General features: G+C 34.5%; 1 protein-coding gene across 4 annotated transcripts in view; it reads right to left on the minus strand.

The window, feature by feature from the left end:
• Positions 1–14,657, minus strand: part of LOC136026482 (integrin alpha-PS1-like) — a 220,469-nt gene that overhangs the window by 20,684 nt on the left and 185,128 nt on the right. For all 4 annotated transcript variants that reach the window (XM_065703098.1, XM_065703097.1, XM_065703100.1 and 1 more), the window contains 4 exons: positions 14,352–14,581; positions 6,948–7,198; positions 3,814–3,908; positions 1,698–1,827 (listed from right to left, as the gene is read on the minus strand). In XM_065703098.1, the coding sequence (XP_065559170.1) occupies positions 1,698–1,827; positions 3,814–3,908; positions 6,948–7,198; positions 14,352–14,581 (706 nt within the window). The remainder of the gene's footprint in view (positions 1–1,697; positions 1,828–3,813; positions 3,909–6,947; positions 7,199–14,351; positions 14,582–14,657) is intronic.

Consider the following 14,657-nt stretch of genomic DNA (forward strand, 5'->3'; position numbering starts at 1 on the left):
ATCAGAAAGATAGGACAGCGAATAAAAAGAAAAACAATAAAAACTGTGAGAGAAAAAATCTATGTTAAAGAGAGCCGGGAGTACTTTGGTAGGGCAATAATATCCCTTGTATAGGGTATTCATAAATAGATACACGAGAGGCGACGATGAATTGAAACTATTTATTTTTCTTAGGGGAGTGCGTTTCTTTTAATCAGCTTATTCCGGAATTTTTATAAGTAAATGTGTCTCGGCTTTAATTTTTCGACATTTTCAAATATACTATTCATCTAACCAAATTATTTATAAATCTAGAAAACAGCAAAATTCAAGAATTATTCTAAGAGACGAGTGTAATACCTTGTATCTCACGCTAAACAAAATAGCCCACTAGACACGCTTGTTGGCTTTCGCTTTCCATGTCTAGCCAATTCTATTCTTCTCGCAAATTTGGGTTTGATAACTTTCGGCAACTGGCGAAATATGAAATGGAAAGCTCAGTCAGAGAGAGAATTTCGCCTTTTGGTTCAACTCGACGCGGGATGTCGACAGAAATGCTTACACACTAAATAACTAACTAAAATCAAAAATGGCAAAGAAAGTCAAGTTAGTTTCCAGACAGCGTCGGAAGGGAGAGGGGTTAGGTGAACCTCAAATTTTACATAACATGGGGCGAGATCAGTCAAAAGAAACATACATACCCAGGTCATTTATATGCAACTGTTGCATTCAATTATGTGGACAGAAATTAAAAAGAAAAATTAACAACTAAAAACTCATTTCCCTAATTTTGTCAAAAGAAGAACAAGTTCACTGCAGCAATTCAAAAGACGTTTGGATAATTATCGTTATTAATTTTCTTTTTTTTGAGTGCATACTCCACCTGGGAGTAGAGATATAATACAACTTGTAAATTTTGGGTATGCTACGATAAATTATCCATAAAAATCAAATCAGGCATGTCCACAGAAGATTTCAGGGAAAGGGTCGCGTAAACCTTAAAAAATCCTGAGATCTCAAGGACGCCCTGGACGGCTTGAAAGTTTTATTTCGCTACAAAGATGGGTTATTTTTCTATACCGCAAAACTTAGCACTTTTCATCAATTTTCGGCATTCAAGGAAAGTAGCAAATGGAACCAGAGTTTTCGGGAGGGTTTGGATTAATTTATCATATGTGCCATATATTCAATTGTTTGGCACTTCTTTTTAGTCACTACATGATAGAACATTAAAAAAAAAATTGGATTCAAAGCTTATTACAAGAAGCAAAGATATATCATTGGATTTACATCTTATCCTATTTTATTTATTTATTTTAATTATTAACATTAAACGCAAAACAAACATTAAAATACACCTTCTTAAGACGTTTTAAGCACATAAGTTTTAAGTTTTTCTGAAATATACTGAATTCTCTTTTCACACTGAATAGTTGGGGAAGAGCTTTTGATATTGACTGTTTCCCCCATATCCCGAAGTTCCAAACATAAGCCTTGAACGAAAGTTGCTCAAGGCTAAGTAGCTCATTGTTATAAGTCAAAAACCCCAAGAATTTTTTGTTTGTTTTTCCACCCACCGAAAAATCTATGTCATGTAACATAACATTTTTTCAGTTACTGTAGCCAAACTAGCCCCTCCCATCACAAGCCCCTTTCCCCCAGCATACACCTCTGACATTCTGGTATTAATGTATAGAGCATGGCTGCAAATAACTTACATAGTCTATGTCATCCACTGTATTTGATTGATTTATTTCTAAAAACGGATCTAATTCTATTCTGGCCTTTGATCTTATAACTACTCGATCTGCTTTCATATAATCTTCTGCGAGTGTTGAATTCCAGAGTCTAAAAAAATAGTATATTTGAAATAAGATGCACAAATAAAGGTAGACAATAATTTTAAATAGTATAGAAAATACTAAACTGCTCTAGTGAACACCCTAAATCTCGAAAATAAAATTCTGTCTAGCTCATTTCTACGTCTATTGGCTGATGTTCTTGTAAACTTACTCACTTTTTAAATACCAGACAGTAAATTTGGTATAAATACTTAAGTATTCTATATAGTGTTTTTATATAAATGTTTTAAACAATATATCAAGATATTAGTCTAAATAAAAGACATAAAAATGACTATACAGAAAAAAAGGAGGAGGGTTATAAGAAAAGGATGGAGAACAGATTGCAAGGGGTAGCAGTAAAGATTTTTGTTTAAAGTACCAAGGACATCAAAATAAAAACATTGTTAACCTCTGGACCCATGTTAGGTCTATTTACACCGAAAACTGCAATTTTCTGAGATTTTTCTTTCGATTCTTTCAGATCTATGAAGTTTTTAGGACAGTATCACATTTTGGTCAGTGTCTCCATGTTGAACCTTGAAACTAATAAGCAACAGTTTCAGTTGCTTCGATCCGATGTCTCTTCAGAGCGGAGCTTCAAAGCCTGGCGTTAGGTGGGGCCTAATCATTGGCTTAAGGTGGTGCCAGTGGTATGACTTGCGGGTCTCAGCCTACGCAAGTGCGGAGACTTTACAGTTAAACAAATTCCCACGTAAAATCAGAATTTCGGATGGCAGGTGAGGCAAATAACACCTGGTCCTGCCGCGAGCACAGGTAACTTAAGATATTTGGTACTGCAACTGTTTTAGCTTATTTTTGGCGATATTTTACCCACAATTCAAACGTTAAATTATCAACACAAAACAAATCTTAAGATCCTTCTTAAGATGCTTGCTGCCAGGTGTTTTTAGTTTATTTTTCATCCACAACTCAAACGTTGAATTATCAACATTAAATACAAAACAAACATTAAAATACACCCTCTTAAGGTGTTTGTTGCCAGGTGTTTTTAGCTTATTTTTTCCCCCACAGTGTATTTTTCATTTTAAACCCACTGCTACTAAGGAGCAGTTTCATTAAAAATTGAATTTCCGGTTTTTGCTCATTTTCTTAAAATATATATGTCTCTACTATATGCATATTAAGAATCGGGTTTCATTTTCAATGTCCTTGGTAGTTTTAAAATATCACAGAAACAATTACACAGAAAAGTCTGCACTATATCTCCATCTACGTGCGAGTGTACACTATATCTATATTAAGGATCAGACTTCATTTTCATCTTCCTTGGCAGTTTTAAAACAGCATAGAAACAATTAACAGAAAAAAAGTGAGAAGATTACAGGGAAAAAGTAAAGAGATTTGACGATTTTTCACGCTTTTTGTTTAATTGTGTTTTAAAAGAAGATAAGAATTAAAAATGAGTTTCGCAGCAGATATTCTTACAGAACTCTCCCTATCAATTATTCCTGTGATCACATATTTTATTTTCGGTCACGGAGTTTAGCCATCCAACGGTGAAGAGTCATGGGTTTTTAAGGAAACAGCTGAATATTTTGCTGATGGAACCCTATTTTTTATTCGCAAAATTTGTTTTAACATTCAATTACTTCCCAAATTTTACTTTCTACAAATGCTTACTTTTTTTCTCCATGTTGTCTAATACTGGTTGAAATTGGAATATTTGCAACGCGAAACCACATTTTGATGCTTATAGTTTACGTTTTAAATGTCCCCAGGGGGGATACTTCATATTTGTTATTAATATTTTAATGTGACATAGAAAATAAGGTTCATAGTAAACATTCTTGCTCACAAGACCCCTTAATTAGCCAATTCTACTTCAAATGTGTTCTTTTCAAATGCTTTACATTATCTTATGTCACCTGTGAAATTTATTACAAGAATTCCCTGTTAGGATTGTGGCCTCCCAAAAAAAAAAGAAATCTAAATGAGCTTAATACATTGGTTTCGAACAAACTCGACTTACCTTGCTCTGATTTTAATAACAGCTGATTGTCTTCTCTGTAAATTTCTAACATTGCAACGGAATTTGAAACATTTGGCAGTCCCTTTGTCGCAATCCTGAAATTATTGCTCATCAATTAGTTTATAAAAAGATTGACTCTCAACTGACCTAAACTTATAACTTATGAATGAATTCCTAATTATAACTATTAACAGGTTATGTCAAGACTGGACCACCTGATGCCTACAGCTCCTCAATCCAGAGCATCATCACCATGAAGCCCGCCCTCCTTTATTAAATCTGTTATTGTAAAAAAAAAGATAAAAGAATACAGATTATACAGGGCCACTGGTAACTGTTTAAAATGCGGAAGTTGCATTTTCCGATGCAAGGTCCGAAGACAACGCGAGAAAACAATACTTTTTCTTTAAAATTTAAGTTCCTAAGCCTACTGTGAAAAAGTATGCCGAAAATATAGATTTGTTTTGACAAGCGTTGAATTAGAGATGAATATACCTACTTAGTTCGAATAATTTCTGGATTAAAAGTGCCTAAATACTTATTTTGAAACTAAATAATTATAATTTAGTCGCCAACAATGTAAATTGTTTAAAAGGGTATGATTAGGTACTTTGAAGTAAGTAATTTATAGGTGGAAAAATTAGTCGTCCCAGAACATCAAAATAGAATAATTTTGGCCCATTTCATCATCCAAGGCCTATTGCTACATGAAAACTGTAATTTTCTAATTATAGAAAATTCTAAAAATTAAATATTTTGTTTCTTTCGAAGCTATGAAGTCTTAGGGCTTCCTCAGTGCGGCATCCTTACTCCACATTCTCAATGATTCCCTCATTCTTACAAATAATTCTATCTAAATAAGTGAAGTTATCCACTTGGTTGATCTTCTTTTCTAACATGCCGTTTTTACCCTTGTTTGGTCTTAATTTAAACAACTTAGTCTTCTTAAAGTACAAAGACGATTCACATAAACAGTTTTTAATCCTTGGGCCCATTTTAGGTCATTCTATACTTGAAAACAATGAATTTCTAAGATTCATCGTTAGGTTGCTGATAAATTAAGAAATTTTTAGGGCATTATCACATGTTAGTCACCAATGATACGTTGAACCATCAGAATAAATATACATAGTTAGTTGGTTAAATCTATCAACCCTTATCGTCATTTAAATTCAAACATTAACAATCTGCTGCTTCCCATGAACAACTACATCTTCAAAAAAAAACTGCATCTTCTTAAGCTATTTGGTCCCATATGCTTTTAGCTTAGTTTTTGATGATTTTTTCACCTACACTTATTTTCTTCTTTTTTTTCTAATTTGGTAGAACCAAATTTTTTCTAATTTCGTACAACCACTGTACGACTGTACATAGAGGTTTTCTTCATTGAACGTTGAAATTCCTATATTTCCTATTTTTTCAAAGATATATACACAGCTATGAAAATTTCCACTTAATCAATTTAAGCAATTATATTCCACTTTTCTTGGTTCTTCAGCATTAGTCCTCAAACTAGATATGTACTCAGGGGAGAAACTTCGGGGCCTTATCTCCCCCAAAAACCCCGAAGTTTTCCGCAATGTCATCGAGCTCCATTCGGGGAAATAAAGCTGTGAACGTGCCTATCTCAAACCTTGAGCCCTAAAGACCGGATCGATTCAAATTAATTAGTTATTCTGAAAGAATAAAAAGGGCAGATATTTTAAACCTATATTTCCGTTTTGTTATTAGTGTCAATGGTAAATAAAGAGACGCAAAAACCCCGGAGATAAGAAAAAAACTTTTTGTGTTTTTATTCCTTGCATAAATGCACAAATGTAACGGTAGTGACTCGTTAAAAGCGCAATAATGATTATCTTGGCTGAGCTACAACTGAAAACAATTGAACAGCTGTCTAATTGTTATGGAAACTACGCTATTGTTGGGTTCTTGATTACAACACTATTTGGCCACTGATAATCCCAAACCTGGTCAGCGATGGTTCTGTCAAAGAGATACTAAACTCATTAGACGACTAGCGACTTCAACTGAAGAAAAATTAGAGCGGGGCAAAATGAATTTTTCAGAATATGGGCGGGGAGGGGAAATTTGAAAATACAAAAAAGCAATTTTAATGAAAACATACCCCTTTTCCCCCTGAAAAAAATAGACATAGGGTTGATATGCCTGCCCTTATTTTTGAGACACAAGAATGTAAAAATGACTTTGTGAGCTTCCATTAGATCACTAGAGTCTTTGAATTTTGAGACAGCGGCACTTTTGTGTCTTATTACCTGTACTGCAGAATAAATATTGTTAGACATGTGACAGTGAAGCTGGAAGAGCTTGGAAGTTATTGTGTTACACAACATACATTTTGCAGGAAACCAAAAACAAAGAAAATCTAGATTTTGTATACTATTAAAAAATGGCTGTTAGTAAAAAAAGAAAAAAAACTTTTTTTACGCATCTAACACACAACGGATTTATAGAACCTTTTCACAACTATTTCTGTAAATGAGAAAAAAAGTTTCAACCAATATCTAATGGTATCTAGGAATGTCCACGATCTATCTGAAAATATTAATATTAATATCCAAGATTCGAAAATCTAAAGAGTAAAATATACATAGAAATATATTAAAGAACAACTTAAAAAAGATGTCATTAAAAAAAAATTGTAAGCATCTTTAGAATCAAGTTCAAGGAACAAGAGGCTACAAATATTGTTTTACAAATAAGTTCTTTTAGCGCCCTTTTAAGTTATTTCGATTTTAGAAAATCGAAACTTATCGGAAATGAGGTACTAAATAGTGAAGCTTTCAAGTTTAAAACTATTAATCTGAAAATTTAGAAAATTAATAATGATGCTTTGTTTAAAGCTTAAGTAGACTGGGGTATAGGAGGAGTATGTGCAACTGTGTTGCATAATTTTCAATCCAGCTTCGGCTTGTTCATACTGGATTGACTGAGGGTAATAAAAACCTAAATTATAAGCTCTTCTGTTTCTTTGTGAAACACTTCTTTGTGTTTCTGTTTTTAACGCTATTGAAGTTACTTAACGCCAACAGTTCTTAACGCCTTTTAAGTTATCAGAGCCACGCTGGCCCAGACACTTATGTTTCATTCAGCGCGCAAAGTAGTCTCACACTCACCATTGTTACAACGTGTCTAGTTGTCCCATCTTTATCAACTATAGCTTCAGCCCTCACAACTTCTTCTAGATCTCTTCTTCTTCTTTTATTTAAAGACGAGTCGCCGCTTTCTGTTGCGTTTACAAAGTCTATTAATGGGGCGGGGCTATCTTGAAGTATTAGATGCTCCAAGGGAGTTTCAACAGCTCCGGGTCTTCTTTTCAGCTTTAAATTGTTGACTTGACCTGGGTCCATTAGGCATTCTCCATCACCTAAAAACCGTTAAAATTATTAATTAAATGAAATGCTAATTAATAAGTTAAGTTATAAATAAAGGGAATATGCATGTACTAATATACAACATATACGAGGCTCGTTTAAACAGAAAAATAAATTATATAGTTTACACCCTAAGTACTATACCATCGTTTCCAAACGGGGGGGGGGGGGAGGGTTTACATGAAAAATAAAACACTCATTACCTCCTGGACCCATCTTATGCCTATAAACCATGATTTTATAGAAAATTTCATTCGGCTGTTTACATGTTTAGGGTAGCTCCGCAGGGACACAATATGGAGAATTCTGGGTTACTTTTGATTCCCTGACAAGATTCTGCAAATGATTATTGTACTGAACAATGAATAGCTGTCTGCCATGCGGAACGATAAATGTAACCTTACTGAATGGTTCAGTTTCAAGTCTGGTGTCTGGCAAGGATTTATTCTGTACTCAATGTTGTTTGCCAAACTCAGAGACAATATGTTTCAGATGTGAAACTTCACAGGTGGATTTCAACTGGACAACATCTGTACACATCTGTGGCACATTTTATATTACATATGGAAGATCTATGGTCAGCAGCACTCCAGAGGTCATCGTGAAGAAGCTCCGTTGTCGCCTAATACACGAGCCAGATGGAAAGACCCAAGCCCCAGTGAGGTAATAAGTAAAATAGACAATTAGGTGGATAATATGGCCAATAATTTGCTCCAAGATTTTAAACTTAGAACACTGATGCAAAAGTCAAGGATTTATTCTGCACTCAATGTTGTTTGCCAAACTCAAAATTAATATACTTTGGATGTGCAACTTCACAGATGGATTTCAACTGGACCATATATGTAACGTGTGTGACATTGATTTTGCTGATTACATAACTTTCTTGTGTCCTTTGAGGGAAAAGTTGCAGCAGAACATCGTTGAGGTCACAAATAAAGTGGAGCCGGTAGCGAAGCCAAAATTATACGAGACAATTTCAACTATTATTCAAATTAAGCAGAAAGATAAGAATAATTTAAGCAGGAAGGGTGTGCGAAAGCACAGGATGGTTGGCCCCCAGCCCCCCCCCATTGCACTTCCTGGCTGGAGAGCCATGAAACGGAGATCAGCACCGCCAGTTTGGACCTCAAGAGCCTAGTACCGTCTTACTTACTTACCAGCCTCCCCCTCCAACCCAAACATACACACTTCAAGTTGGAACTGATCTACTTGAAGAGATAGAGGAAATTAAGTACCTTGGGATCCATATCGAATCTAACGGGAGTATTGAGCATTAAATTTCCACGCATACTACACACGTAGGAAGCACTTTTGATAATATCAGCAGTTTGTAAGAATAAGGCTTGCGCCATGGAACTGAAGTTACAAATCTTTAGCATTAACGTTTTCTCCGTAATGATATACGTACGTGAATCTTCGGCGTTAATTAAGCAGCTCGAACCGCGAATCCAGGAATTTGAGAACAATTGTCTAAAAAAATATTTTTGGAATTCGTTGGACTGGTAAGATTGCAAACGCTTTAATCCAGAGAAAACAAACCAGTCGTCCGTGACTGATAAAATCGCAAGTTGTCGATTGCTACGCTGGGTCACGCGGTCCGCATCGCCAGAGGTCACCTCAATCACGATGTGTGTTTTTGGGTTCCTCTGGGTACCAGAGAGCGTGAACAGCAAATATCTAAAGTAGAAAGATGTAATAATGCGATATAGTTTAGATTATCAATGTAAGATCTTTTGTATACAGCACTCGAGAAGACATCGTGAAGAAGCATCGTTGTCGCCTAATACATGGGACATATGGGAAGACCTAAGTCTCAGTAAGGTAATAAGTAAAATAGACAATTAGGTGGATAATATGGTCAATAATTTGTTCAAAGATTTGAAACTTGAAACACTGATGCACAAGCCATACCATCGTCATGCCCGTTGATAAGAAGGCCGAGACTTATGATTGACAATCGCTTTCCCTCGATTTTAAAATCACGATTGTACCACAGAGGCATTAAAATTGAAATGGCAAGAAATTTGCTGAAAAATCCTATATAAACAGCAAAGCCCGGGACACTAGGACCCTCTGGGTGCCTCTCAGCGCATCAACACCAGTTTGTCCCAGATACTTTGAGCTAAAACCAGATATATTTTCCCAAATTTATCATATAGATTGGAAAACTGCTGTTTTGAGCTTGCATATTTTCTAATTTCTGAAAATTTACCTTAAATCTTCAATCTGATTGGTCAATCGTAGAGTTTAAACTGGAAAACTGAACAACCTTCAACAAAAAATTCTGAAGGTTATTATTGGCGCTGAAGTGGTGCATCAACACGACTGTACATAGAGGTTTTCTTCATTGAACGTTGAAATTCCTATATTTCCTATTTTTTCAAAGATATATTCACAGCTATGAAAATTTCCACTTAATCAATTTGAGCAATTATATTCCACTTTTCTTGGTTCTTCAGCATTAGTCCTCAAACTAGAGATGTACTCAGGGGGAAACTTCGGGGTCCTATCTCCCCAAAACCCCGAAATTTTCCGCAATGTCATCGAGCTCCATTCGGGGAAATAAAGCTGTAAACGTGCCTATCTCAAACCTTGAGCCCTTAAGACCGGATCGATTCAAATTAATTAGTTATTCTGAAAGAATAAAAAGGGCAGATATTTTAAACCTATATTTCCGTTTTGTTATTAGCGACAATGGTAAATAAAGAGACGCAAAAACCCCGGAGATAAGAAAAAAACTTTTTGTGTTTTTATTCCTTGCATAAATGCCCTCTAATGCCCTCTTGCATAATTGCATAATGCCACGGTAGTATTCACAAGTGTGATTATAACGCAGCCCGGGCATAAAAGCTCAGAAGTATCGGCCTAAGGTCTACCTAAAATTTTTAGCTGAGTCGCTTTTAAAGCTACACACAATTGATTGCCCCCCCCCCACCAAAGGCATTTAAAATGCCTAAATCTCAAAATCTCAAAAGTAATTTTAAATGCCTAATTGAGATTCTTGTCTTATTTATTGATATAGGTAACAGACAAAAGAGGTAGTTAATATTGTCAAGTAATTTGCTCCCAGTTTTGAAACCTGAAACTTTTAGATTAAATCATAACTTTGTCCAAGAGGTTAGTTAAACTTTAGTATCTCCACATTTTTTGGAACAGGGCGATATTAGTTTTGGCTGCGGCATGACAAACGGATTACTTTTAAACAATAACGATTTTACAGGAGAGTAGAAAATCCAGGATTGTTCAATTTTTGGCTCTTTTATTCTGCCTGTGTTTTTGTGTTTTACGGGATTTTTAAGACGGGCAAATGGATTTCTTGTATTTAATGTAGTCTTATTACATGTTTCTTCCTGTTCTTTCCTGACCACGATGACTTGCGGGGAAGTTGATGTTGAAATTGATTTTTGAGATGCGAGTTTATTGTTATTGATTTATGTTATGTGTATATTTTGGAATTACATCTTATAACCATAATTAAGGACCTTCTGATTACAAAAAAAGTTTCTTTTAGTGTCACGGCAAAATGAACCTTGAAAAAAAAAATATATATATTTTCCAGCTATTTAAACGAGGGAGAAAATTTTCATTTAAAAAAAAGGGTTCAAAAGATTTACAGAACCAAACAAGTTAAGAGAAACGGATTTAATCAATCAACACACTTTACTTATTGGATTGAGAGGTTCGAGTTGTAGACACGAGTTTTACGAAATTTCACATAATTTTTTTTTATTTCCATAGAAAATGAAAACAGCTCCTAAAAAAAATTACCAACCAAAAAAGTTTTTGAATATATTCTATATTTCTGCATTTATTGATTCTAGATTTAAGCTTCTTCCTGATCTATTTTCCTTCTATTTCAAGATACACTTTGCTCTCGTAGAGTTTGTGTCAGAAGCCAGGTTACTAAAACCCAAATAGATAAATGCTACTCACGATTCTTATGATAGATGGCATTATAACAAAACATGTTAGGGTAATAAGGTCTATATCGGCTGTGTTAATTCAATAGGTTTTATGTGCTATTTGAATTGAATTAGAGCTTATAGCTCATATACTGATAATCAGCAGACTCATCCATATGCCCCAATCGGTCTTCCCTCATTTATACACTCCTCATATTATTCAGAAGCTTCTAATTTTTTACAAAATACGTTTTATCTCTTGTTCATGCTTCCACAGACAGTTAAAAACTGATGATATTGATATGAAAAAAATTTTACATGTGTATTAAAGGCATATATGTCCCTTTGGAAAAGCATTTTTTGGCTTCCCTTTACCATATTTTTAAATTATTTTTTTTTTAAATTGAAAAAGTAACAATTAGGATATATTTAATATTTTTCCATAGATATTGGAAAATATATTTTTTCAAAACATTGAAAAAAAAACTCCCATACAATTTTTTTTTTCTTGAATTGGCACCACTGAACAATAACCAAAAAGACCAAAACCCTTTTATCGTTTTTTTCAGAAATTTTTATGTCGTATAACAATACGCATTTACTATTGCCATAATTGAATTATCCTAACGCCCCAGAACTTAACAAGCCACAGATGAAAACTAATGCTTTCCCGGCCACTTATTAATTCAAGTGATCATTAGAAAAAATGGCATTAATAGCGATTGCTGAAAACACTTCAAAAAGTGGTATTTAACATTTTTTGAAAAACTTAAATTTACAATTCACCCCCCTGAAATTAAGAAAACTAAATTGTTTGTTATAATCATTTTTATCTTATTTATTTTATTTTTAAGATACGTTGAATATTCTGTTTTCTTGTTCTAAAATGCGTTTTTCGACTAATCTAATAAATAAAAACAGTTCAAAAATGAAGCTTGCGGTTTAAACATTCCCGTTGCATTGTCTGCAAATGCCTTGGATAATCCATCTTGAATCCTAAATTATAACCCTGAATAATAACAACGAAAAAGAAAAACTTTTTTTTTGCTTTACCACTTTAATGTAACCTATATTGGGCACAGTAATTTGATTTGGATTTTAACAGCCAAAATGTAAATATTGGGGCAGAAGAAAATATATTCAAAATAAGGCAAAATTTGGAAATTTAAACAGTAGGCTACAGATTGTGTTTTATAGCGACTTAAAACAAAAAAAAAGTATTATTTATAAGCGCGTAGAGAAATATTACACATAATTAAAAGAGCTACAGTCAACTCTCGCTAACTCGAAACTCGGACCACGATTTTTCGGCTAACTCGGCTAACTCGGACCACGATTTTTCTTCGAATTACGTATAATTCAACTTATGCATACTTTGGGTTATAGAGTAAGACCAATGAAAATTCGAGTTAGAAAGGTACAGAATTGGTAAATTTTCTCCCTACAGCCACTAAAAAGTTAAGATTAGGTTTATTAGAGTATTATAGACTTGACATATCGAAACTTTACTTTCAAATGTTAAAAATAAATTAATTTTGCTAGGAAATGGACACTTGAACATTAACAGAATCTGATACAAAATATGTAAAACAAAGTTATCACGTTGTAACCTGCATATCAGGGTTTCCACTAACAGAGGTCCATTGGAGAAATTTCCGAAATACAAAGGTAAACTTTGACTTGCGTAGGTAAAGTGGAAATGACAACTTATTTACTGAATTTCGAGTTACAGAGGTAATTTTCGGGTCTCTTCGACTTACAGGGGTAAAATTTTAACCACAAAATTCTTTTGCGTTGTGCGTGGTTTTTCTTCGACTTAGAAAGGTTTTTCAAGGAAATTGAAAATAATTCGAGATATCGAGTATTTTGAGTTATCAACGTTCGATATGTCGAGAGTCGACTGCATTAACTATCCTACTACTTGTAGTCGTTGTATTTTATGGGGTTCAGAGATATTATCCCACGGTTGTCCTCTCACTTAAAATCAATGAGAAAAAAGATATTCAACGAATGACCAAAGTCAATCAAGACAGCACGAAGAATGTTATGCCCTTTTCCTTCCTTTGTGGAAGGAAGATCCCAGAGGAGGCGTCACCTATGTGTCTTGTTTTAGTTAACTCTCAACCAAGATTAAATCTAAAATGAACTTCAGAATTTTCCATACCGGACTATGTAACAGCGGTACTAAAACAACAAGGGTATACTAAGCCCATATGGTAAAAGAGGAAAATAAAGGACAGGAACAGAGTGACAAGTCTTGGAACTATGATTAAGATGCTAGAAATGAGGGCAATGGCAACGGGCAAGTATAGCTGTGAAATGTGGGCACTTCTAGAAGCTTCGTGCATTTGGAGTCAGGGTAGTAATGCCAAACAAACCGGAGTCAACACAAATCGAATACTCCAAATAAAGGTCCCTATGGATATGGGTCGGATCTAGGGGGGTAGAGGAGGCAAGGGTAAACAAACTTAAATTGTAATATTTTAGGCAAAAATTGTAACATTTACATTATTGATGGTACGGCTGGGGACAGCAAAGTCTTCATTTGCCCCCCTCCCCGAGAAAAATCTAGCCTTGCTAGCAAATAAATCTTCAAGTTATGCACAATTATACCTTCATATTATTTCCAATTAGAATATTTTACTGCAAGGGAATGTATAAAAAAAACAATTATTGTCCCTAATTTAGACCAGCCTAGATCTATTAAATCATAAAAACCACGATTTTCAAAGATTTTTGTTTCGCTTGTTAGGAAATTATCAAGTTTTCACGACAGTACCCCATTTTTGTCTGTTTTCCGTCCAAAAAGTCAAACATTAACAATTTGTTGATTCTAAAAGAGAACTACACCTTCCAAGTAAATCAGCACCTTCTTAAGCTGTTTAGTGCCGTATGTTTTTAGCTGATTTCTGGCTGATTTTTCATCCACGTTTCTTTTTTTTTATTTTGGCACCCGCTCCTACCAGGAACAAAAAAAGGCATATGAAGGTCCTTTTTCATTATAAAGTGAATTTCCTATTGATTAAAAATTTCCTATTATTGATTAATCCTATTGAGTGATTAATTCATAAGATATTTATGGCTGTGTAAGTCTATACTATAACTAAATCTGACAATCACATTTCATCTTTACTGTCGGCACTAAGGAAAATATTTTTGACCTTTATAAGAAGAGCGAATGAATTACTAACAAAAGAACAATCAGACAAGGGTATTATAGACCTCTGTCACATCTGCTTACCATCAACAAAAGGCTTTTCTTCCATATACAAGAGCCACTTTCCCTGCTCTTTATGATTTTCCGCTTGATAAGGCCAGCTTATAATTAGTGAGAGGTGGGGCACACGCCATGGTCCTCCATTAAATACCTCAAAGCTGTGTAAAACTTGAGGTCCGATTTCATCCCTAAACTTGATGGCAGATTCCCCTCGAATTTCTCCACCGTAGAATACTTGCTCAGGTCTTCCCAATCTGTAATTAGGATCTCAATGATATGAACCATAAACCAAACTTTTTTTTTCTAAGACCAACAAGAAGTACTCAAAAG

Source organism: Artemia franciscana, chromosome 4 (assembly GCF_032884065.1).
Source record: "Artemia franciscana chromosome 4, ASM3288406v1, whole genome shotgun sequence".
Taxonomy (NCBI): Eukaryota; Metazoa; Arthropoda; class Branchiopoda; order Anostraca; family Artemiidae; genus Artemia; species Artemia franciscana.